We start from the raw sequence: 25,625 nt of genomic DNA on the forward strand, positions 1-25,625 counted from the left end.
CATATGAATAATGAAGTTTTTCATTAAATTTATTTTCATTTTTTTCTGACTTCAAATTAAAAATGTTTCAACTATTTTCCTATTGAAAACATTGAGAACAGATTATAAAGAAGTAGATAGCACTGGGTAGTATTTCAGGGAACTAAGGGGGAAAAAAAAGTTTTTCCTATTGGCTAACAGCCAATAGCTACTTGCAGCCTGGGTGGAAAGATCCCTTGTTACGTATTCTCAGTAAAATATGTGTCAAAGTAAAACTCAGAGAGCTGCTCCCACTCAAAAGAAGTATTTTGGGGTTTTTTAAAAATCATTTCTATACCACATTCCCTTAAAGACATAAAAAGGGATAAGAAGATAATCTTTTCTTTCTAGATGCAACTTGAACTTTCTATGGAAATTACAAGTAGATTTTTAATTTAATTAAATAAAAAATGACTTTAGAGTTATGTTGGCATATTCAACTAATATCTGTAATATATGATGATAGAGTATTACATGTGTCCAAACCAATTATAAATGAAACATTAATGAAAAAGCTGTCTAGATTTCTTACCTTTACTACTGTTTGAACCTTTTGACATCATGAATTCGTTCTCTTCAGTTAAAGCTTCACTTTCATCCACTCCGAGAAATATGATCCTTTGTGGTACATAACAGTCACCCCCTGCATTGGAGGAACACAAAATACTAGTGATGATGAGTTTTATAAGTAATTTTCCCTAATCTCTCACCCAATTTAGAAAAAAACATCGACCTTGAGGGTGACCAGCCTCTTCCTTGATGGACACACTTCTAGTGACTGAGAAGTTCATTTGTAATTTACCAAGGCATCTTTTTAAAACATTAGTTCTAATTGTTAGGAAATCCTTGCTTAGAGTCAAGTGAAATATTTCTAATTATTTCTAATTCTAAGGGGAAAAGTAGGTGGCATAGAGCACTGAGCTCATGAAAACTGAGATGAAACATGAGCACTGAGATGAAAACTCATCTTTCCTGAGTTCAAAATTGGCTTTAGACATTTACTAGCTATACGACCCTGCAGCAAATCATTTAAGGTCCTGTCTGCTTCAGTTTCCTCATTGTAAAATGAGCTAGAGAAGGAAATGGAAAACCACTGTAGTATCTTTGCTAAGAAAACTTCAAATGGGATGTTGAAGTATTGGACACAACTAAAATGACAACAACTTCTAATTCTGTATTCTGGAGCTATACAGAATAATCCTCATCCATCCCTATGACAGCCTTTTAAATATATGAAAGTAATTTCATGTCATTGCCCAATTTAGGGCATGTGCCATGTTATGAATGTCCCTTTTAAACTGTGACACCCAGAACAATACTCCAACATATTTCTGAGAGTAAAGTACATGTTCTCCTTAGACTACATAGGCTTCTTAAAGTTCTGAACTTTTTTGATATTCTCTCAAATACCCTATCTCATCACCTTCTAAATTTTCCTGTTTCTGTCAAGGATACACCATCCTTCCAGTCATTCAGGTAGGCAATTCTGGTGACATCTTCAACTTCTTCTGCTCATTTGCCCCACATATCCAATCAGTTGCTAAATCTTGTTTTTTTTCTAGTATTTCTCACATATACCCTGCTGCACATCCATCATTCTATTTTAAGTCTCTATCACACCTTTCACCTGGATTATGGAAATGGCTTTTTAAACTGGATCTTCTTTCCCACCCCAATTCACACTCCACAAAGCCAAATTTGACTTGTCAGCATTACTGTTCAAGAAACTCTGATTTCATATGTTGTTTTAGGGAAAAAAATTTTTTTTCTTTGAAATTTCAAGTTCTTCCCAACCTTGATCACCTGAATTTCAAGCTCTTCACAATCTGATCACCCGGATCCTTTCCTGCCTTTCCAGCCTTCTTACTAACTGTGCCCTGGCACACACTCTACACTTCAGCCAAACAGCCTTTGCACTTCCCTCTGTTCCTTGATACTAGTCTTCTATTCCTGGTATTTTCTTTATTATTAAGCTCAAGTATTATCATCTTCTGCAGAAGACCTTTCTAGGTTCCTACCAGTTACTGATGTGTTCCCTCCTGAAATTGACCCAGCAAGATAATATTACAACTTGCTTCTTATTAGTCTGTCTAGTTTGTTTTGTAATCATCTGGTTTCTCAGCAGAATTAGAACAAGTTATTGAAGCAATAGTATTTCCCCAGTTCCACTCATTGCCAGATCATAGGACCAAAGGTTTAGAATTTGAAAGTGACATAAGGCCCTCTAGAGCTCAATCTCTTCAAATATTCAGTGAAGAAACTGGGCCCCCCCAACAGGAGAAATGGCATGCTCTTATAGTCATAAAGGAAGCAAAATGGCTGAGATAGGATTAGAACCCATATTCTCCAAATAAATTCACCATACTCTAGTATTTCATATAAGATAATGTCCACTCTAAGAATTACAAAGTTGACAAGATTCTGAAAGGTCACCTATTTTCACTCCTTTCTCTTAAATATAAACCACTCCTTTGATAATCCCAACAAAATTTTTCAAATTTTCAAATTTTGCTTTAGACTTGCTTTAGAAATTTGCAGGAAGAAGAGATTCAGCTCCTCATAAATCGACTCATTCTACTTCAGATTTCATGAATTAGCAAAATTTTCCTTATACTGAGCTGAAATCTTGCTTACTCTAGTCTTTCACCCTCACTATCAATTTCTACTCTGTGGTCCTAAGACTGTCCCTTGGAATTATAATATATCAATATTATATATTATAATATAATATAATAATAAATCAAATTCCTCTTCCACATGGCAGTGCTTTGGAGATGTGAAGACAACTAACATGACCTTTGCAATTCTTCTCATCCCCAGCCTATCCACAGCCACCTCAGTTCTTTCATCCATTTGGAGAGAAAGGAATTTTCAGAGTGTCATGTACAACTGAGATACAACTGAATCATCTCCCTAGGCATAACTAGCCATTGATTGCTAGTTTCAATTCTCTGTCAAAGACATAGGGAAAAGTTAAAGGAAGGAGCAAATAAATTAGTTTGGAACTTGAAGGTATCCAAACAAGAGAGAATTAAAGGAGGTGTACCTTTTTGAAGAGCATCTCTGACATATCTAAATATTCAGTTTTTATTTTTAATACTTGGCTTGAAACCAATCTTATCTCTCTCTCCTCTCTCCTCCTCTTCCTTATATCTCTTTCTCATTCTTCCCTGCCTTTTTGGTGTAAATAAAAATTTTAAAATTTGAAGGACCTAGTTCAAAATACCTGAGTAGAACTAATAATGTTGCTAGTAAAAGTATTTCCTAGAGCATGTAATCTAAAACTTTCCTTATGACACATTACATCTTATCTCATATTTATATTTATACATATCTGTCTTATTAGATTTTAGACTGCTTTAGTAATTTGTAATTCTTAGAGTAGACATTATCTATATGAGATACTAGAGTATGGTGAATTTATTTGGAGAATATGGGTTCTAATCCCATCTCAGCCATTTTGCTTCCTTTATGACTATAGGAGCATGCCATTTCTCCTGTTGGGGGGCCCAACATGACCTTTAGACATGCAAGGGGCATGTCATTTTTTTAAAAATCTAATACATTAGATTGTAGTTAAAATGTTTATTATTGAATTGAATATGAACAATTCCAATTACTAAAGACAAATATGGAGATTAAGAAATAGCCTGAAACTAATAAAAGAATATTAATAAATGATTTGTCTTTTATAGGTCCAAATGTAACTTTTCACAGCAACTTGCATTATTTACCAACCATCAACCAAAAAAATTTAATTTTTCTATTGTTGTGCAAATCATCATCTTTAAAGAGAACAATAATATGAAAACCATAGGCTTGATCAAAGAATATCATTTTACGATTATGAGACCTGCTTAACATGTCTGTTAAGAGTAATAAGTATGGTAGTCTATGGAATATCAGACATAATTAGTAGTAAATATAAAAAAAATTATATGAAATCACCTCCATTTTCAAAAGCAGCAAGGTCAGTTCTTGGTTTTCCATCCAATGATGCTTTTATCTCACCTTGTCTTTCAAATATATTGAACTTCGTTGGAACTGTAAGACCATCCCCTAAAATGGCACAAAAAAGGGGGAGGGTAGGGATTGACATGTCAATAGCTGTATTTCTAAAATTAGATCACCGTAGGAATTGTGTTATAGAAGTAACACGCTTATGAAAAGAGAGCAAGACTCTAGGATATGACCTAAGACAAGTATTGTTTGTACAGCAATTTCATGAACAATAAAGTACGTGACTGTTTAGATCAGTTACATAATTAACAAGGAGAAAGAAAATGAGATTATTTTCTTATTGGATCAATTAAAAATGAATTGGCAATTTGAATTTTAAAACTCTTTCTTCTCCATTGAACATGAAATAGAAATTACTTTTGATTTTATTTAAGTGGTTTTTATAATCATGACTTTAAAGGCATTTTCAAATATTTCCTGTTTTGACTCCTATTCAGAAATCTCAGATTTAGCAAAAATTGTTACATGTTACTATTATTGATTGCTCTTGTGGAAATGAAGTGACTGTCCTCATTTTTTCATATATATCTTCTTAGTCTTTAGTAAATTCAGGTGAAAATCATAGTATAAATCAAGCAAGAAGGCTTTTATAAATCACCTGCCCTCCTCTACCACCAATTTCTTCTCTTTCATGACTGAGGCAACATGGTTTAGTGGCTATAGTATCTGGCTTACTATCAGGAGTACCTGGATTCAAATCCCACCTCTGACACTTATTAGCTATGTGGAAAACTTAAAATTATAGATGCAGAACTGGAAGGGAGCCCCTTATAGGGAGGAGGAAATAAAATTGATGGAAGTCAAGTGATTTGCCCAAAGTCACACAGGTAGTGTCAGAGGTGAGATTCAAATCCAGATCCAATTAGCTCCAAATCAGTTCACTTTTCATTCAATTGCTCTGTGTGACACTGGGTAAAAGTCACCTAACCTCTCTGTACCTCAAGCAACTCCCTAGGATTTAACTCAAGTCAAAGACCAAGGTGTGATATCTCTATTGACAGACCAAGTTCCCACATCAGGAATTCCCCTACACTGAGGATATCATAGAATAGTTCATAGACCCATGTAATGGAGGGGTCACTTTGTTTAGAAGGAATAGGTTCAAGGGACTTTTAAATGCCTCAGAACTTGGACTGCATCTGCCATGGGATGTGAAGAGTACATCCATCTGCTGTCAGAAGGCTAAAGAGTATCCCAAATAATCCAGTGATTGCTTGATATAGGACAAGCAGGCAGATCGTCTGCTGGGTGGATTAACCACATGCATGAGGGAGCCATTTCCCTACCCCTACCCACCTTGACCCTGGTGACTTTCCCTGCTGGGTCTGTTTGACACAAATCCCTGCTACTGCTGCAAAACTGGTTTTAAAGCTCATCCTAGGGGCGAGAATGTGAAGTTTCATTGAGTCCATAGGCTTTTACTGTGTTTTCCTGTTTCTAACTGATATTATCAGACAACTTTAACAATCAATTCTATACACATTGAGATTAGGCATATATTTCATCTGTTAAAGAAAAGAGAACATTCCCATCTGACTGCCCAAGTGAAAAGTCTAGTTCTGTTCATTAATTACAAAAAAATAAATAAATAAATAAATAAATAAAGTGGGAGTAGTCAGAAGAGTGAGAGTTCCCAAAAGCCAAAAACCCAATCCTGACTTCAGCCACTTACTTTCTCCTGGAATTGTACACAAATCATTGAGCCTTGCTGGATTTTCAATTAGCTTATCAATTCAATAAGAAAAATCTTCACCTATTTGTGAACAGCAAAACAGCTGCAAAATCATAAGGTTTGTAGAAATCCTCATCTTATATATTCTTATGCCTGGGAAGAAGGCATAATTACATTTCTTGATAGCTTTTCATATTGAATTTAGGACACATGATAAAAAACATTACCCACCACTTCAAACAGGTTTTATCCCACTTAAAACTATGTGCTGAGACGCAGAGTAATATGGTGAATAGAGAGTTGATCTAACAGTCAGAAAAAACCCGGGCCAAATTCCTGCCTCTGACATCATTGTCTGTGAAATATTAGTTAAGTTTTTTAACCTTTTAGCATCCCAAAGAACTTTTTCCCCCTTGAGGCAATTGGGGTTAAGTGACTTGCCCAGGGTCAACAGCTAGGACCAAAGAACTTTTTTTAAAAATGTAATTGTCAGCCATCAGTGGAAGGAATTTAATTTCTGCTTTGGAGCTTAACAACACAAATGAAATCACAGAGCTACCTCAAAACCAATCAACCAAACAAAAAAGACTCTGTCCTCATGTATATCTTACTAAATAAGTAATTCATGTAATAGAACTAGATATGACCTAAGCATATCATTTTGAGGTGCTGTCACTTAATGGCTTACCTTCTTGCAATTCATTGCCATTTTCCAAGGGTTTTGCTAACTCTTTTTCCACTGTTGAAGTTATGCTTTTTGCTGAAATGTCTGGAGGAGTGTGAAATCTGTAGTATTCACCTAATCTCCCCATAAGGAAAATAATGGTTAGTATAGTGCTCATGCACAGAACTAGAAAAAAGCCCACACCATCACCAAAATGCTTACCAGACTTATAGCACATTTCCTTTATGGCCCTTTCTTCTTCAATTTCCTCTGGAGTCTTTGTCCACAAACTAGAAGCATCTGCAGGATATATTTTTCAAAGGTAAATTGTCTCCCATAGACAAAGTCTATGAGAAATTCTATTATAAATTAGAAAGAAAAAAACCACAGCTGTTATCCTTACTGTGAGATGTTTCCTTTTAATTTTTAAATTAATTTAAAATTAAAAGAAATTATTTCAGAATTTTAAAAATCAGTGAAATTTGTATCCAGATAAATGTTCATGTTTGTCATGCTGAAGAAAGAATAAAATATGATTCCGATTTAAGAAACCACCAATTATATACATTAAGCCCAATTATTTCCTTTCCGGCTTCCCATTGTAGGGTAGAATAGGGCTTTTGGCTAAATCTAAATGTCAAGTCCTACTTAGTATTTCATAAGAACTTTCTGTATCTATTCATCTGGCACAGTCTCTCTTTTATAGGTGATGGGTGAAAAAAGTAAGAAATATATAAGGGATATATACATGCTTATAAGCTAACAAAGGTCGTAGTAAAGCTAGCATCCATTCTTATATTGATCACCTAAGTTTGTATTCCCTAGTGTGATCCTAACAGAAACATTAGCTCCCCTTGCATACAATATGTGTCCTTTTTCCTTGCTGCCATTTAATAAATGGAAGAATGGTAAATAAACCAATGAATAGGGAAAATAGTTTAAAAAGAGGTTTTTGTTATTTTTTCTCTCTTGACATTTAGAACGTTTATACAAAGGCCCTACCTGTCTCTATGCACAAATACATAGGCAGCACTTACTAGATTATTATTTAAGGGACATTATAGGTGTATAAGTATATATATACATATATATATATATATATATATATATATATATGTATATATATATGTGTGTGTGTGTGTGTATACATACATATATGTGTGTGTGTGTATACATACATACATCTGTACATATATAGTTGATATGTTACATGTGGGACCATAAGTACTACATATATACTTATAATGCCCCTTAACTCTCTCTCTATATATATGTATATACTGATATATTTATAAGATAAATAAATTATATATACACATATATATTATAATGCATATAAATAAAATAAAAAATATCTGTTTATATATATAATTCATGTATCCAAATATAGAAAGTTCTAATTAAGTTTCCTAGAGAGGTTTAATTCATATAAAATAGTTTAACAGAGAGACCAAAGAGTCCAAAAATCACAAACAATGATATTTGTACTTGAAAGCAAAAACTAACACTGATTTAGCATATAAAGTCATTTTTAAAAACTTATTTAAGTGTATGGTGGAAGATTATGAGAAACATCATCTCCCAAAACATGGAAGATCAATGTTAAAATGACGTTGCAGAAAGCTTTATGAGTCCCAAATAAGCAATTAAGTCAGATTATAACAAGAAGCATTTAGAGATAAAACAAAGAAAGATAACACAGATGAAGTATGAAATAAGTATCATTTCTACATAAAACTATTTTCATTACCTAATGGTAATGAAAAAAGAGGAAGAAAAGGAGAGGAAACAGCTGGACAAGCCTAAGTCTACATTATTTGAATGCATTTCTACACTTTTGAAAACTATACTATTTTGAATGTTAACTATCAATTTATGTTTTTTTCATCTTAAAATATTTATAAGAATAAGCTACATATATATTGAGGATATTCTTGATTAAATACAAGTTAGGGTTGTTGGCCATGGTTTATATAAAGCATATCTATCATTCTTGTTACAAGTAAGTTCCATACTGACTAAAAAATACACCAAAAGCCAACAAGCAAAGGCCCATTATAATGTTTAATGCAGATCTCAAAAGAATTTCCTTATCAAATCTAGATAGTGAGATCATCCCCCCAAAAAGCACTCATTTGTAGTTGTTGTTATGCTGATTTCATCAAAGATTAAAAGATGAGTTCCAGAACTACTCAAGAGACACCACCAGATTACTAATGATCCACAGTGGAAAAGAGATGAAGTATGCCTTTTGTGATACAGGCATACACTCTTGAAAGACAAAAAAGATGAACACAAAAGGGACTCAGAGGAAGACTGAGCTGATTTACATTTGGACATTAAAGTAGTGTTTTCATTACTATTTTCTGAAACAAAGGCTCAGCTCTTTAATAGTAATATTCCTTTGGTGATGCTGTATCAGCATCAGTTGTTATGAAACCTAGAACACCATCATCTTATAAAAAAAAAAAAAGTATTTTATTTTAAGATAAGCATTTTGAGTGACCCAAAAGGATAAGGTAGAAAAATAATGAGTGGGTCGGGGAAGTAGGTTATAGCACATTACCAACAATATATGTTCGGACAAATGGAATAGTAAATGTCCAAGAAATATATAAGAACCAAAAAAACCCCACAACAATAATAATGAAGAATGAGTGCTGAATTAGAATGGATTGAATAAGATAAAAAAAAACCTAGGAGGAGAGGTCTCCACTCCAGTTCATTTTGGGCAAACCTTCAATGAATGAGATGTTAAAACTACCAAGATATTCAAATATTCAAATAAGCATATTTATAATTCCTACTAGCTGCAATTATCTAAACATTGAAGTGCCATCTTCTTCAGTTCTTACTATACCGAAGGAATTTAGTACATGTTTTCTAAAATAATTTAAAGTCTATGATGCAGCCCAAAAAGAAAAAGACAACTGAATTTGGAGTCATGGGATATAAGATGGAATTCCTGCTCTGTCACTTAGCATCTGTGTGATCTTAGACAAGTTACTTTTCTGTTTCTCAATTTTTTTTTCTCTAAAACTAAGGTATTAGGTGATGAATGATAAGGCGCTTCCTAGCTGTAAATCTCTGATCCTCTCATCCTTTGCTCTTCTGTTAACATCTTTCTACCATGAATTCCTCACCACCACTCCCATTAGAATTCATTCCTTGGGATCACTGTAATGTCCCCAGAAAGGTCTACCTTAAAATGCAAAAAGAAGGGAAGATACAAGGAAAGGGTGATGCCCAACCATTTTTCCTTGAACTGCTATATACAAGGTACCCCAGAAACTATGGAGATATAAAGAAAAATAAGGCCAGTCTTTTTCCTCAAGGAAAGTTACAGTCCAGTAGGGGAATTATGAACACACACATTCTCTAAAGATAACCAACAATGTAATACAACAGGCATATTGTCATTGTTATATTACTGGGAACTGAGAATTAAATGTGATTTCCCTGAACAGGGAGATTTCCTTTACTTGAGCAGGTCCTCACTTTTGATGCAAATTATTATAGTTTTAAGAGAGTTGCCAAGAGCATTGGGAATTTAAATGACTTGCCTAAAGTCATACAGCCAGATGTGTCAGCTATAGGCCTTGAATGCACATTATTCCAGGTTCCGCAGCTGGATTTCTATTCCCTATAACGTACTGCTTCTTCATATAGCTAAAAAATTATCACAAAGCTGAGGTACCATTACTTTTCATTAATATTATATAAGCATGGCTAACAATATGAGATTTATTGTAACCTATCTGGAAGAGAGGGTTTACCTGAAAAGGCTATAGAGTTTAATTTTGGAAAGGTCAGCTTGAACCAGTTTGTAGAGAGACTTGAATTTCAGGCTTAAGAATTTGAGAATGTAAATTCCTTGAAGACAAGAATTGCTTTAGCTTTTGCTTTTTCTTTATATTCCCTAGTCCTTGACATAGTACCTGATATATAACATGGGATTAATAAATGCTTATAGATTCTTGTTGATTTAATTTATTCTATAAGCAATGAATGGAGCAGCTAGCATAATAGGCCTCATGCCAGGGAGACTCATCTTCCTGAGTTCAAATCTAGCCTCAGACACTTATTAGCTGTATGACCCTGGATAAGTCATTTAGCCCTATATTTGCCTTTGGCTCCTCATTTGGAGAAGGAAATGACAAACTGTTCCAGTATCTTTGCCCAAATGGGGTCACAAAGGGTTGAATAGAACTGAACAATAGAAGCAATGGACAAGTTGATCTTAAAAGTCCCTTTTCATTTTAAATCTGCGATCCTACAAACTATTGAAAATTCTAGATCAAGGAAAGGACCTAGCTAGTGCATGAGTCAAAAGAATAAAAACTGGAAAGACAAAAACAACTTTTCCATAGACAATGACATAATGTCTATGTGAGATAAAAAGGGACTGATTTAGGTTGAAAAAAGATTGTCTTGGTTGCTGACATTCAAGAGCAGAATTATGCTTACTACTAGTTTAAATAAAAATTTAAATTTCTATATGCCATTGAACATACCAGAGATAAAGATTTTAAGGGTGGCTTAGGAAACAAATGAAATTTCTAAAGCTGACAAATTAAATTTTTAAATGTCCAAAGCAAATAATGGATTTTAGGGAATGGAGAAAGCATTTTAATTTCCAGTTTCCCATGCCTGAGGGAGAACACAATGTGCTTTACAACTTTCTGTATAGAGGGACCATAATCACAGATCATAAGTTTTGCATGACTCATTTTGTTGATTTCATTTTATCTGTAATGTGACTGAATCATGGAATAGAGCGAGCTGTTTCATAATGGAGTTTGCTATATTTCCATAGACTGACCTAGAAAATTTCATCTCCAAATTCCCATAATGACATGAAAGTCATATTAACTTTGTCTGACAACTAGTGTATCCCTGGTACATAAGAAAGAATACATAAGTAGTGTTGAAAGTTAATATATCTCCACCAATTAAGGAATTTATTTACTCCTGATCGGTAGGATACACATACTCAGACTATTAAATTAGAACAATAAATTAAGAGAGTTATGAAAACTAAAGCAATTTTCTCGGTAATATCTACTTTCCATCAGAAACATGGTTATTACAAACCTACAAAACATTATGACAAGTTAATAGAGAACAGTGTAAGGGTCTTTACATACATCATAGATTTAAGGAAGGTCATACTAACTGTTCTCCTTGTCATCTTCATCTTCATCTTCCTCATCCTCCTCTTCTTCAAAGTTAATAGTTATAACCAATGGAGGATGAATGGGTCTTGAAATATTCTCCTGAGGTTTCAGAGGTTCTTGACTCTGGGCAGGGGGCAGAATTCCTTCCTGGGTTTCTTTTTGTAGTGTGACATCTATAGAAAGAAAATTACAAAAGCCCAGTCTTTTTTTCATTGTATATAGTCTGAATGCTGAATTTCAAACCTTTTGCCCTATATTAATTGCATGCTTTGCTAAAAATGTCCCACTTCCTCCTTTTGAGGAGAACACAAATCTAAAAAAAAAAAAAATTAACATTTTTTGAGGGATAGCAAAAGTTAGCATTCCTACTTTTCCTAAAAAGCACAAATTATCTTAACTTTTTGGAGTCCTTTTCTTCTGAGAAGCTCAAAGTAATATAACTTCATTCTTATAATATCCCTATAAGGCAGGTAAGTAGGAATGACATTACTATTCTCATTATGACAATGAGGACTAGGATATAGGCTAAATCAATGGCAGCAAAGTCAAATAGAAATGGATCCCTGAAGACCACATATTGAATTAGAAAATCACAAATCAGCATTATCATATTGTATTATCTTGCTAAACATTTCCAAATTACACTTTAATCTGGCTCAGGCCACACTCAGAAAGGATTCAAATTTGATGCTTCAGGTCCAATGCTGACATAGCTAGATCTACACAGTGAGCACATGGGAAGCCATAGAAAATTCTAGCAAATCCTATGTGGGGAAATCTTTCCATCTCAGCAATTTCCAAAGTTACATATGTTTAGATATAAAGCTTATGAGAACTGCCTGGCCAAGTAAGAATGAAAAAAACAAAACAAAACCCCACCACTTGATAAAACCTAACAATTCTAATCTTTATTCTTATGTATTCGTATGCAGCAGCTGAGGACTTTTATCCCCCTCACCCAGGGCTATTAATCTTTAACTTAAAAGTTCATGGACTCCACAAGGCCCATGCACTTGAATGGGAAAAATTACATCTTTATTTTTCACAAATCTCTAACTGAAATTAAGCATTTCATTCAATTATTAATTTCTTTAAAAAGACAAAAGGAAAGGAAGCATTTATATAGTACTTACAATGTGCCAAACACTGTGCTAAGTGCTTTATAAATCTCATTTGATTAACAAATGCCATTAGATTCAGTTTTAAAAAATTACTGGAAAAATCCAAGTAGACACTTTGGAATAAGAGTTTAATTGAAGTTCATGGGCATTTTGTGGTCAAGTAATTCAATAAAATCTGATTAATTGAAACCTCTCTGATTTATGTTATGTGGTTTGATGTTTTACTTTGCTACTAACTACTAAAGGTTTATTAAATCAATATTGTAAAGAAAATTGCTAAAAGATTGCAAGGATACTCAGCTAACCTTAAATGCACAGTGCTTTGGAACATCCAGACAATTCCTTTAAATTGCATTAATTTACATTCAAGTTACTAATGCACCACTTATGAAGGACATTTAACCATTCATTAAAGCAAGCCAAGAAAAATGTCCATTTGTCAACTATTTAATTATTAATTACAAATTTTAATTTAAAATTATAATAATATTATTCAAAACTTTATATATTTATATATTTTCTGTTTATACCTATTCAGTTGGTGGAATTGTGATCTCATCACTGAGGGGAGGGGGAGAAATGTCATTCACTCATACAAATAACCTATTCTTGATATTCTTGGTTATGTCATTCCATAAATTGTCTAAAGAGGTTCAAACAAGCACATTATACTACTTTCTTCTGGATCTTTTAGTATTTCTTAGGTTCCAGTACACTGTTCAGGCTTGTCAACCTCTTACCTACACGACTGTTTTCTCTACTTTTTCAATCTGTGTAATGTCCATGATGTATTTACATTATTTCTTGTGTATAGGTCACTCTTGGTAGTATATTGACATCTTTTACCCACCATGCATTTTGTTACTGCTCTTGGAGTCACCTGGAACTTTCATTCTTCAGATTATTAGGATATTCATGGTGATTCATCATATTGCATATTAGTGTTGAATAGAATATTAATGTTGAAAAGAAGGGTTTGTGTGGCAAGTAGTAACTTAAGGTAACCAAATACAATACAGAGTATTTATTTTGCAAGTGGAAAGGGCAGTTAAATGGTGCAGTAGATACAGCACCAGCCCTGATGTTAAGAGGACCTAGTTCCATTCAGGCTTTAGACACTTAACACTTATTAACTGTGTGTCCCTGGGCAAGTCACTTAACCCCAATTGCCTCATTAAATACATACATTTATATTTTTTTTAAAAATCAACTTATCGCCTATATTCAATTTTGCAACAAGTTTATAGTCTGTCATCTATATGTGTCTAAGATAGATAAGATATAGAAATAAATACATCTCTATTAGTTTAACTCTATTCACTATTATTTAGTGGCAGGGGTCCAAACTACGGCCTGCGGGCCAGATGCAGCAGCTGAGGACTTTTATCCCCCTCACCCAGGGCTATTAAGTTTCTTTATTTAAAGGCCCACAAAACTTAAGTTTTTGTTTTTACTATAGTCCAAGCCCTCCAACAGTCTGAGGGACAGTGAACTGGACCCCTATTTTAAAAGTTTGAGGACCCCTGATTAGTCCATATGAACCATATACTTTCACCTTGCTCTTGATTTTTCTTGTGTGGATTGTTAATCCATAAAAATACTATTGATCTATCATTATTCTTTATTGCAGCTTATTCAATAGAAAAGCATCAACAATACAAGTAAGGCCAAAAAAAACCCAGAAACCACCTTTGCCAGCAAACATTTGCTTGCAGAGAGATGTGAAGTACTATCAAGGCTACTGACTCCTTTTAGAGCATATACTCATATTACTATATACCTATATTAAAGCATGCATTAAATTATAAATTGTTAACAAAGACCATTCATAAGGAAAGACCATGATCTAACTAATGGAGCAACTCCCTCGTTCTTCAGATGAAGACCTAAAGCTCAGAGAGGTATTGTGACTTATACACAGATAATATGTAAAAGCGACTGGATTACAATTTAAGTCCAATGTAACTTTTTCTACTCTTCATAGTATTAAAAACTATCACCTGAAATAGTATTAGAATAGCACAATTCCCCAAAACACTCAAAACCCTCCTCCCTTCAGTCATGTTTTCATACTCTATATTTTATAGTTAGGTCTTGATTAGTGTGAATAATAAATTCTCTTCAGTGGTCATATTATTCAAATTTGTGCTATTTGAAGTTATGATTATATAAAATATGGTAATTTGTTCCAACCTGAAGAAAATATGGGATGTGAATTCAAATAATGCACTCCCTTTCAAGGGACTCATTCACACTAACTTTTTTACAGAATTAACTATTCAGTTAATACATTAGTGAAATTCTTCTCTTTTTTTTTTTTTTGGCCTTTGTTCTAAAAATAATTTTTATTGATTTTTTTGTGTTTTCTGTCTACATTTCCCCTAGTATTTCCCTTCCTCCATCTCCCACATAACAAAAAATATTTCCTACTTTGCCTTCCTTAGTAAAAGGAAACAAGATGAAATTCAAATAATGAATATCAATTTGAAGTATTTCTGGATGTTGCAGTCTACACTCTACACTGAACTATTTGAACATTTCTATAACAAGCACCAAAACTTGTTTTGCAAAGTCAATGTCATCATCACCATCAAGAGAATTAATGCATTTGGCTTATTATCTGTGTGGGGCTCTCTGCTAAATACAATACAAAACAAGTTGGCAGACATTATCTCCCTGAGAGCTCACAATACATATTGATGTCACATTTCCTGAGGTTTGTGATTTGCTTTCAATTACCTCCTATAATGAAGTACATTTGGGTTGCACCCAAGCATGAAATTCAACACTTTGTTTTATCTCTATCATTCTACTAGGTTTTTAATAGTGCTTGGGGACATATGATAGCAGGCAGCCAATCTGGGGCAGCAGCTTTATTAGGTAGTTGGATTGATGTACATCAAGGGCTTGACATATGTTGAGTTGCCTATGTTAGTTTCTAGTTATGTTGTTGTTCCTTTAAGTCCCCAAACACCAACTATCTTTGTGTTTTGGGGAACTGGTTGAGAACACACTTGTCTCTGATGAATTTCTACAAGTAGGCAATTGTTTCTGAAACCTTTATTTTTCCCTTGCCAGGATAGCTCCACACCACTGTGCTCAATTTTAGATTTGTCAATTATGTTTTATAGAGTTCTTGGTGTTAGAAACTTCATCCTTCTTATATGACTAAGACTGTCACTTCAGCCACAGATGACTGAAATGGGAGGTACTGCTTTCTCCATCTTGTCAATTTTTAAAACAAATCCTCTTTCCACTATATATATTTTGTACCTCTGATCCCCTAAAAGAAATGTTTGGAGCTATAAGTTTCTTGTCTCTAGGGATATTCAATATATAAAATTGTTTGGGGTACAAATTCAAAACTGATTGTTTTTTGGTGTTTTGTTTTTAGGACTCCTTTTTGCTTATATCTTTTGGGTAATTATAACCCAAAAAGCATTATGGTTAATCACACCAATTAGAAGTGGAATCTAGTTCTTCCCTCAGAAAAGCATAGAAATTCATTAACTTAAATGCTATTTAAGAAAACCTTCCTCTTTTCAAAGACTCCCCATGGAATGGCTTGTCTACTCATCACAGCCAAGTCAGCTGGGCAGATGTCAGGGGGAATGGTGTCCTCCAACACACTTTCTCCTATAGAAGTTCTAGAATATAATTATAGAATCTATAAAATGAGCAAATCCTCCATGCTTTGGGATTAAGTAATTTTCTCTAATCAAGTAATGGATTGTTAAAAAGAAATGCTGAATGGACCTTTTAAACACTTAAATTCAACATCTGAAATGATGCACCAGGCAGATTGAATTAAAGATACATTTTCATCACAGAATTATAGATTTGTAGCTGAAAGGTACCTTCAATTCAAGGTCTCATATAGTCCAATCACCTCATTTTGCAGATGAGGAAACTGAAGCCCAGAGAGTTAAAACAAATTTGGCCAACTATACAAAAGGTAACAAGTAGAAGAGGGTAAGACTCACCCCAGGTCTCATAGCTTTAAATAGCTTTCTTTACATCTGCCCCTCCCAACTTCCAATTAAAAATGGGACTATTAATTGAAGAGAGCAGGTGATGAGATGTATTTTACATCTCAGATCCAGTCTCTGTGCCTTCAATATTAATTGTCCTCATTTTTAATAGTACTTCACTTCTAGTCACAGCCGTAGTGTCAAGACTATGCTGCATATTTTTCACTTATTTAGTAATTATGTTCATGGCATTATTATTTGGCAGAATGGTGAAGATGATTCCCTCAAGGAACTTATGATCTCGTGAAAGCCTTTGGTAAAACTGTTGTTACTGACTAAATTTAATTTCTCTTCAAGTTGTCAATGCTATAATAATCACCAAATCCAGAGTCGGTTTTTTTCAACCCTCTAGCCTTCTTTTGTGATATTTGATCCTGTGGACCAATTCCTATTCTTATTCTTTAAATGCTATGCTTTTCTCTAACTCCTCTGGCTTCTTTAAAATATCCTCTTCCTTTTTTGGCACCTTAGTGATCCTCAATCTGTAACCTCATTTTCTTTCTTATTTCCTCTTAATCATTTTTTTGTTTTTATTTTTGGAGGCATCGGGATTAAATGGCTTGGCCAGGATTTAAACAACTAATAAATTCCTGGGGTCAGAGTTTTAATTCAAGTCCTCCCGATTCCAGCGTCAGTGCTCTGTGCTACCTAGCTGGTCCTTCTAAATACATCTCCTGTTATTTCCCCACATGTACTTTATATGTTCTAATCTCTATTAATAAACATAGATGACTTTTTCCCTTTCTCTTTTGCTCATATTTTTACCTTCAAAATTATTATTCATTCTTTAAACAATAGCTTTTTATAATATTTTAAAGTTTCAAAGTGCTATATGTGTGTTATTTCATCTGATATTTGGAAGTTATCCTAAATGCCAGAGTTAATTAAAAGAGACCTTAGAAATCATCTATCCCTACTCCAGTTTTTACAAATAAAAACCATGCAGCCTTAGAACTAGAAGGAACCTACACAGGTAGTAATGTATTGGACAACTCCTACAGGTTCTTCCTTGAGAGCCATCTTCAGGATTTGATTTGTTTTGTTAATTGTCTAGACTTAGGAAAGTGATAATAAAATACTAATAATTTAGATTAAACTTAAAAATGTGTCCTGAAATTTTGGAAAACAAGTTGATAAACGTTTACCAGCACACCCTAGGGGGATCGCACACCCTAGGGGGGTCGCACACCCCCTAGATCCTGGTCTAAACTATCATTTAAACAGATAAATTGAAGTCTAGAGAAATGAAATGCCCTGTTGCAAGGACTCAAGAGATAGGCAAAAGCAGATCTAAGACTCAACTCCAGGTTCTCTGACCCCAAATTGAATGTCCATTTCACTGAATCACACTTAATAGAATTTGTGAAAGAGCTGACTGACTTTTAAAGCAGATTCTCTCTAATTCCCAAATTTTGCCATCTTTTCCACAATGCAAACATTATCTCATCATTACTACACAACATTGTCACTTACTCAGTTCAAGAGCATTTATATTAAGCACTTACTGTGTTGTCAATTACTGTGCTAAAGTATCTGGAGGTACAAAGAAAGGCAAAAATGATCGTCCTTATCCTCAAGAAGCTCATAGGCTAATAGAGGTGACACAATACAAAAAAAACAACCACATACAAACAAGACAGATATAGGAAAAATAAGACACCAAGCTTTCTCATTTATGTTGTAGTATGGGTTGTTAAATTTAAAAAATTTGGTGATATGGGCAAACTTTGTATTGTAGGGCCTTACTAAAAAGAAATGGCCATAGACAATATGGTAGGAGAAGCATCATGGAAGCCCAAATAGTCACATGTTCAATGAAAAAGTTTTTCACAATTGAGGTATCAAATTATTGTGCACTATTCCCACTTAATGCTTTTGTAGCCCCTCATACTTCATAGCACAATTAGACTGGACGAATAGGGCCCTGGATCTGTCTTGGTCACTTATTCTATTTAATAATAATAATAATAATAATAATAATAATAATAATAATTTTGTTTAGTCACTTAGGTCATGTCTGATTCTTTGTGACCCTATGTGAAAATTTTTTGACAAACATACAGGAATGGTTTGCCGTTTTCTTCTCCAGCTCACTTTACAGATAAGGAAACAGAAGCAAACAAGTAGGTGACTTAACCAGGGTTACACAGATATTAAGTGTCTGAGGCTGGATTTAAACTCAGGTCTTTCTGACTCCAGGCCCAGTGCTCGATCCACTATGCCATCTAGCTGCCATAATGATAATAATAATAGTAATAATAGCTAGCATTAAAAAGCACTTTTAAAGTTTACAAAGTTCTTAATGATCATTTTCCTCATGTATCTTCATATCAAACTAGGGAGGTAGGTTATATCATTCCAGTTTACAAACCAGGAAAGTGAGGCAGACAAGAGATTAAGTTCAAAGTCACATGGCTTTTAAGTATATGAAACTGGATTTAAATTCATATCACCCTACTCCCACATAGAGTGTCCTAGTCACTGTACTACCATCTAGATGCCTCTAGGTGTTACAGTAGGGAGACAAAACTGCTAAGGAGTTAAATGTTTATGTGGGCTGCTCTTGGGGTTATGGACATTTCTTTGCTCCTAAAAGCAAGTGATTCAAGATATGGTCATAACCCACATGAGAAAGGCTATTCCTGTTTTTATCTTTTTTTTAGAACAGATCTAGTGGGGTCAATGACTTATTCACATTCTAATGATTTTTTTTTAAACCACCTTGGATACATATTATTAGACCTGAGATATATCATCTCTCCCTTGATACATCACCAGACACAGGAATAAGTAGTCTGAGGGTCTGTTCTCCAAGCCTCATTTCATGCTTTTTGATAGAGTCTTCCATTTAACATTGCCAGAGTCATACCACTCATGATATTTTCAGTGGTCTGCCATCCCACATCACAATTCCTAGACAGATGGTTTCCAGCTACAGTAGAAGTTTACATTCAGATTTCAATCTGCCATGCAAATATTATTAAGAAAATATACTCACTGCTACTTGGTGGCAAAAAAAGTCCATTGATATTACGGGGTTTGCTATGATAAAACACACAACTGATCTTCACACAACCAAGAGGCTGAGTTTCCCAGAAGCATGAAATGCTGCAGTTTTGCTAGAGAAAAAGGGGAAGAAATGGAGTTTTCAGAGGCCATATTCATAACAAACTCAATTATTTCGTAAGAGAAAAAAAAAAAGCAACAAAAAATGCCAAATGAAAGCGATTGCTTTTTAATCAATGGGGATTTTGTCCTGCTGTCAATATTGTAGCCCTAAATTTGAATTGAGGTCGCAGAGGCTCCTATGACATATTCCTATGTACTAGCCTAAGATTTCAAGTTCAGTAGCAAGCTACCGTCATCAATTCCATTATTTGCCACCGGCAGGAGTAACATCATCTCCCTGTCATGTTGTGATGTAGGTCAAGAAGATTACTAACGTGCTATATTATTGACAAAGAATGACGATGAGGAGGAGGAGGAGCAATTCTACCTGCATTTCCATGTGTCTAAATCTGCAAAGTGGATCTAAACATTTTCCCTCTCTCCATAATGAGCACACAGTGTCACTGCCAAGGGCTTCTTCACAGTGTCGGAATCGGCACTGGGAACCCTAAGAGAAAAAAGTAAACAGTGCAGAAAACTCACAATATATTGATGCTAGAGGTCAACAATAATTGTAGGTCACTTATTTGTACCTATCATTCTCATGATTTTTTAAATGAATATGCTTATAGCTAATTTAGAAAGCCATTAGCGAAATAAATACCAGAAATGTAACACTACTTGCCAAAATCTTTGACAGCTTGTTTCAATTTATTGTTAGGTGAGATTGTTGTATAAGGAGAATTAAAGAACACTACAAAATAATGTATAGTGGTATTTAATACTACTTGCCAAAAGCTACTGGCAAAATGATTTTAAATACATATAAATATATATGTATATGCAAATATATACACACACACATATATATATATAAAATTTTTTATCTGCAGCTTATCAGGCAGATGCACAAAAGATTAGTGATAACCTAGGCCATAGCCCAGAGATAGAATATGCATGAATGCTATAGCATTCTGAAAACCTCATATTTCCAGGAAAAAAAATTATTTCAAGGCCTAACAGACAGATTCTGCTTACATATAAGATTCCTGTTTATGAATTAAAATCTCAAACCAGTGTCTATGGACTTCATGCATTTTTTACTAGTCAGTATGCATCTAAGAAAATGGTGAATGAATCTTAATGTTTATATCTTTCTATTTTCTATTTTTCTATTTTTCTTTTTCTTTTACTTTTTTCTATGTATGTATTTTCCATTTTTTCCATTTAAAAAGCTGGGCTATATTACATTATAATTATTACATTGTTATTCTATTCTCAAGCACGTAGTATTTTAAAAATCAGGTGTAACCCAAATAGGAACATTAATACATCCCCAAAAATCATTAATTCTGCATTCTTTCCATAGTGTAGAAATCTCATTCCTTTGTTTTTATCCTTCTCTTCTTTATTATATGGCATTGTTTAACTTTGGAATCAGTATTCTGTTGTCAGAGAGATAGACTGACAAGTGATTGTCCCAGTACATTCCTCACCATATTCTCCATATTTGTTCTCTTCCTTCTGACTTCATTTTTAAATATCTCTAACAATAACATTTTTACTATGTCTCCTGAAAAAATTTTTCCTTTCTGGTTTTCCTGTGGATATAATATGTAGATATTCTCAAAGTAGAACTGGCTTAACAGTTCTGGCTATCCCATTTTTATGATAGTGGATTCTTGGATCCATTATAATTGAATTAGACCCAGAAAGAATTTCTTCTGCCTTATTTTCATATAAGTTATATGGTTCAGTCATATATTGAGACTTTTTTTCTAAATCTATTGGCACTATTAATTCAAACCCCTTATTTAGTATATGAATCTGCATAGTAGAGTAGTGGATATGAAATCAGATAATCAGATTTAAATCTCAGTTCTGTCATTTTCTACTTGAATGGGATCTATCACTTAAGTTCCTCTACGTCTCAATTTCCTCATCTGGAAAGCAAAATAAAGGAGAGGGGGCAGAATTGGATTAAATAATCTCAGTGTTTTTTCCTCTAGTTTTAAATCTATTATCTGTGACCTTATATTAATGTTATGACTTAATGAACTAATTTAAATTAGGGAGAATTGTAACTTTGCCAATCTGAACATATTTACTTTTATTTTTTTACTTTAAGTTAATCCACTAAATTTACTAATTCATTCAACAAACATTTATTGAATGCCTTCAGTGTTAAGAGCACTATACAACAAAGTGCTTTGAAAACTATAAAATCATAAACTATTTTAAAATTACATAGCAAAACACAGTAATTATTTTACTTAATGAATTGGATTCATTAAAGTGAGTCTGAAGGTGACGTGAATTCAACTGAGTATGTAAAACAGAGCTAATTCATGTAACCTTGGCACCACACTTATAATCTCCATTAATCACAAGCGCCATGCTCTGCAGAGTTTTCAATGAAATAGCATTCTAATACTAGCAATTCAAAATCTAGAAAAACTTCAGATTGTACACTATAGAAATATATGTGGTTTAAAAGACACATTCTGAGTATGACTGTTGTAGGCAGCAGTGATTTCAGCCAAATTATTAAAAATACCAAATTCTCCTATATTTCCTTAAAAAAAATCAACTTTACCATAATAAATATATGGGTAAGTAAAAACAAAAAACAAAAATAAAAACTGGTTAATGTTGATTTGGTCATGCAAATTTATGCTATATCTTCCCTCTCTCTACCAGAAAGCTAAGAGATGTGAACGTCTGTAAATTTGTACAATATTTACCTTTATGCATGTGGAATAAAAAAAGAAATAGCAGTCATTCCCAACTTCTGTCATTTTCACCTCTCTTGCTGCTACTCCACTGTCCTTATATAAGAATTGCAGGAATGTAATTTTAAGAAGTCTCAGTGTATAAGGAAAAATAAAAAATAAAAAACTCTCTTTTCCAGATTTGTCCAGGTTATCAGTAGTAATCTCCTTTTAAAACTGACCTCCTGTTGACAGTGTATTACGCAATACGTAATTCTTAACAAAATTTTAAATCAGAAGATACCTTCTCTCGCTTTGCAGAAATGTTGAAAGTGGTTGCTAGCCAGTACACAAATTCAAACTTCCAGAATTTTTCTCATTGTTACCTGGGTCATTATGTGCTCATCATAAATGACCTCACAAGTACCTGTTAGCCAGTTTGACATTAAGGAATAATGTCACAGTATTTCCTTTACTCCTAATTCCAGGGTGATATTATTAACTAAGATAGCTATTAAAAAATATAATATATTTTTCTACCAATCTTTTAGTTAAAAAATCAAACTAAGTGATAGAACATATCTGGGAGAAAGGGAATTAATACTTCATAACAATGAGTTAAGTATATGGTATCTTATTTTTAAAAATGACTTGGATATGTCTAAAAATATAAGTTCTAGGGTATGATATTCCTAACTGTTTAATTAATATGAATCTATTTGCTGTACAAATACGTACTTGAATGCTTCTATCCACTATGATAGATGGAAATTAAAGTCATATTGAGATAATATATAACAATAGCTACCTGAAAATAAATTAAGATTATTCATCATATATCTATATTCTAATCCTTTTTAATCCTCTTTTCAAGGAGAAAAGTTTTTTTTTTTTACCCACAAGTAGAACATTTGCTGAGTATAAATTTTCAAAAATTGGATCACATAGTTAGGGAATTCTTATAGTAAGATATTATAATGTCTCATGATCAGAATGAAACATAATTTGGAGGTCTTGTCAATAGTGTTCTTATAGAGCTATGAGAAGCTATCAGAAATTAATGAAAATATAAATGGAGGAGAGCTTAATAAGAGAAAACAAGGGAAGAACTTTTTTCAGAGAAGAAATTATTTTAAAAATAAAATGCACTCCCACTTTGCTGGAAGTTTTTAAAGATAGACTTAAATGAAGAAAAATTAAAGTTTCTGCATTAGATGGTTAAAATAGTTGATGAAGTAATCTTTCTGCATACAATGATTTAAAATTTTTTCATAATGGAGAAAATGTACATAGACCAATGATACATACATATAAATATATACCTATATAACTATAAAAAGACAACAAAAAATATCTTAACAGTTAGGAAAACACTTTGAACAGAACTTTTGTTAAAAAAAAATGGTAACTGCTTTAGAAACTTAGTTGAGGAAAAAGAAAATAAAAGATTTGGATAACATCTTGAAAATATAAATAAAATATAGGAAAAAATGTTTTGGCTCTCATTTCACCCTACCTTCTAACTCTAGAACAACGAAGTACCCATCCTAAGCACATAGGCTACTGGGATAATCACCCCCAATGAACATTTTTAAATGATCATTGACTCCAAATAAATGGCCTGTTCACCTATGGACAAGCAGCTGCTTTTGAAATTGTTTTCAAATACTGTTACCAAGGTCCATTATTGCATGGCTACATGTGGCAACATGTTTACAACCATTATGAGAATCTGATGTGTATATACATATATATATATATACATATATGTATATATATACATATATATGTGTGTGTGTGTGTGTGTATATATATATATTACATATATATATATATATAAACAAATTTTTCAAAGAGATGATTTTACATCATAGAGCTAAATTATATTCAAGAACGAACAGTCATCAACCACCTCAACACAGCTGAAAGAGAATCAAGGCCAAGCCTGGCTAAGAGCCTTAACATGGCAAAGAAGAGTAAATAGCTCTACTTCTGATAATTCAATCACTCTAGGGAAGAGAAAACACTAAAAGTCTTTATTCAGGAAGCTCAATCTTTCAAGGGGAGAGACATCCAGTGTTAATGGAACTTTAGTTCTTGCAAGTAAGATTTAAGAAGGGTGACTGGAAAAGGATTGAAACTTAGCTTTCCCCACTGGGGATCTGTGTTCAGACTCTATGTCACCTTAGTGATGCCAGACTTGGTTGCATGCTAGAATATTCAAACCAAAGGCCCTTCAAGAGGGTTTTCCCAAACCATAGCCTGCAATGCTGTATCACTTACCTGGGGCTGGCAGCTACGCCTTGCTGCTTCTTGCAGCCCAAGAGATCCAGGCAGTACTGGTGGGTGCCCCCCTTCAGGGTAGGAGTCCAGTTTGTGGCTGTGAGTTGGTGATCTTGGGGCTGACAGTGGACATGGACAGCTACCTCTCCTGCCAGGGACTTATTCCCACGGCTGTGTTGCAGACATTGAAGAAATTGCTGCATGTGTGATGGGGAGTACATGTGGACAGAGAGATTGGTGGCCTCTCTGCTACTATTCAAACAGCACGCGGAATGTTTTAGGTGATGGTCCTTCCCCAGAAGTGAGAGAATGTTGAACTTGAAAGGTTCTGTGGCAGTTTGGGAAATGGCAGTTGTGGGTGGCTATTTATTTAAATATCTATCCTTCCCGACAGAGAAGGCAAAAGTTGCTTTGGCTTATCCCTTTGCAGGAACAAAGAGATGCGGATGTTTGATATTAACGCTCATTTGAAGTAGCTCATGCCAGTGTTGGATGACCCATATGTGGGGTTTCTTTGCTTCATTACTCTCCCATAGGAAAATGTAAGGTAATTGAAAAAACAAAAATATTCAATTAGCAAATTTCTGTCTTTTCTCCATCCTTCATCCTCTCTAATTGGTTATGGTTAATTCATAATCATCATCATCCTAATAACCCGGACCTCAGAATCTTTTGCCCTTTGGCAAACTACTCTGCACAGATTCAGTTATATTCATCAATCAACATTCATTTTAAGCTTATTTTATGTGCAAGATATTAAACTAGGAATACCTAGTACATTTCCTGCCCTGGAGGAGAAGTATATTCTACTGGTCAGAGA

The 25,625-nt window shown here is 33.8% G+C and overlaps 1 protein-coding gene across 8 annotated transcripts in view; it reads right to left on the minus strand.

Annotated features, from left to right (window-relative positions):
* Nucleotides 1-24,138, minus strand: part of C5H12orf50 (chromosome 5 C12orf50 homolog) — a 36,259-nt gene extending 12,121 nt beyond the window's left edge. For 3 of the 8 annotated variants that reach the window (XM_052001061.1, XM_052001057.1, XM_052001060.1), the window contains exons 1-8: nucleotides 22,556-22,797; nucleotides 20,200-20,319; nucleotides 19,702-19,822; nucleotides 11,551-11,724; nucleotides 6,597-6,674; nucleotides 6,399-6,509; nucleotides 3,967-4,077; nucleotides 551-661 (exon numbers count right to left, since the gene is read on the minus strand). In XM_052001061.1, coding sequence (XP_051857021.1) covers nucleotides 551-661; nucleotides 3,967-4,077; nucleotides 6,399-6,509; nucleotides 6,597-6,674; nucleotides 11,551-11,724; nucleotides 19,702-19,822; nucleotides 20,200-20,319; nucleotides 22,556-22,609 — 880 coding nt within the window. In that variant the 5' untranslated portion in view covers nucleotides 22,610-22,797. Of the gene's footprint in view, nucleotides 1-550; nucleotides 662-3,966; nucleotides 4,078-6,398; nucleotides 6,510-6,596; nucleotides 6,675-11,550; nucleotides 11,725-19,701; nucleotides 19,823-20,199; nucleotides 20,320-22,555; nucleotides 22,802-24,038 lie in introns of those variants that run through there. The other 5 variants (XM_052001064.1, XM_052001058.1, XM_052001059.1 and 2 more) reach the window with 5 other exon arrangements.
* Between the last annotated feature and the right edge of the window lie 1,487 nt (nucleotides 24,139-25,625).

This window comes from Antechinus flavipes, chromosome 5 (assembly GCF_016432865.1).
Source record: "Antechinus flavipes isolate AdamAnt ecotype Samford, QLD, Australia chromosome 5, AdamAnt_v2, whole genome shotgun sequence".
NCBI classification, from domain to species: Eukaryota; Metazoa; Chordata; class Mammalia; order Dasyuromorphia; family Dasyuridae; genus Antechinus; species Antechinus flavipes.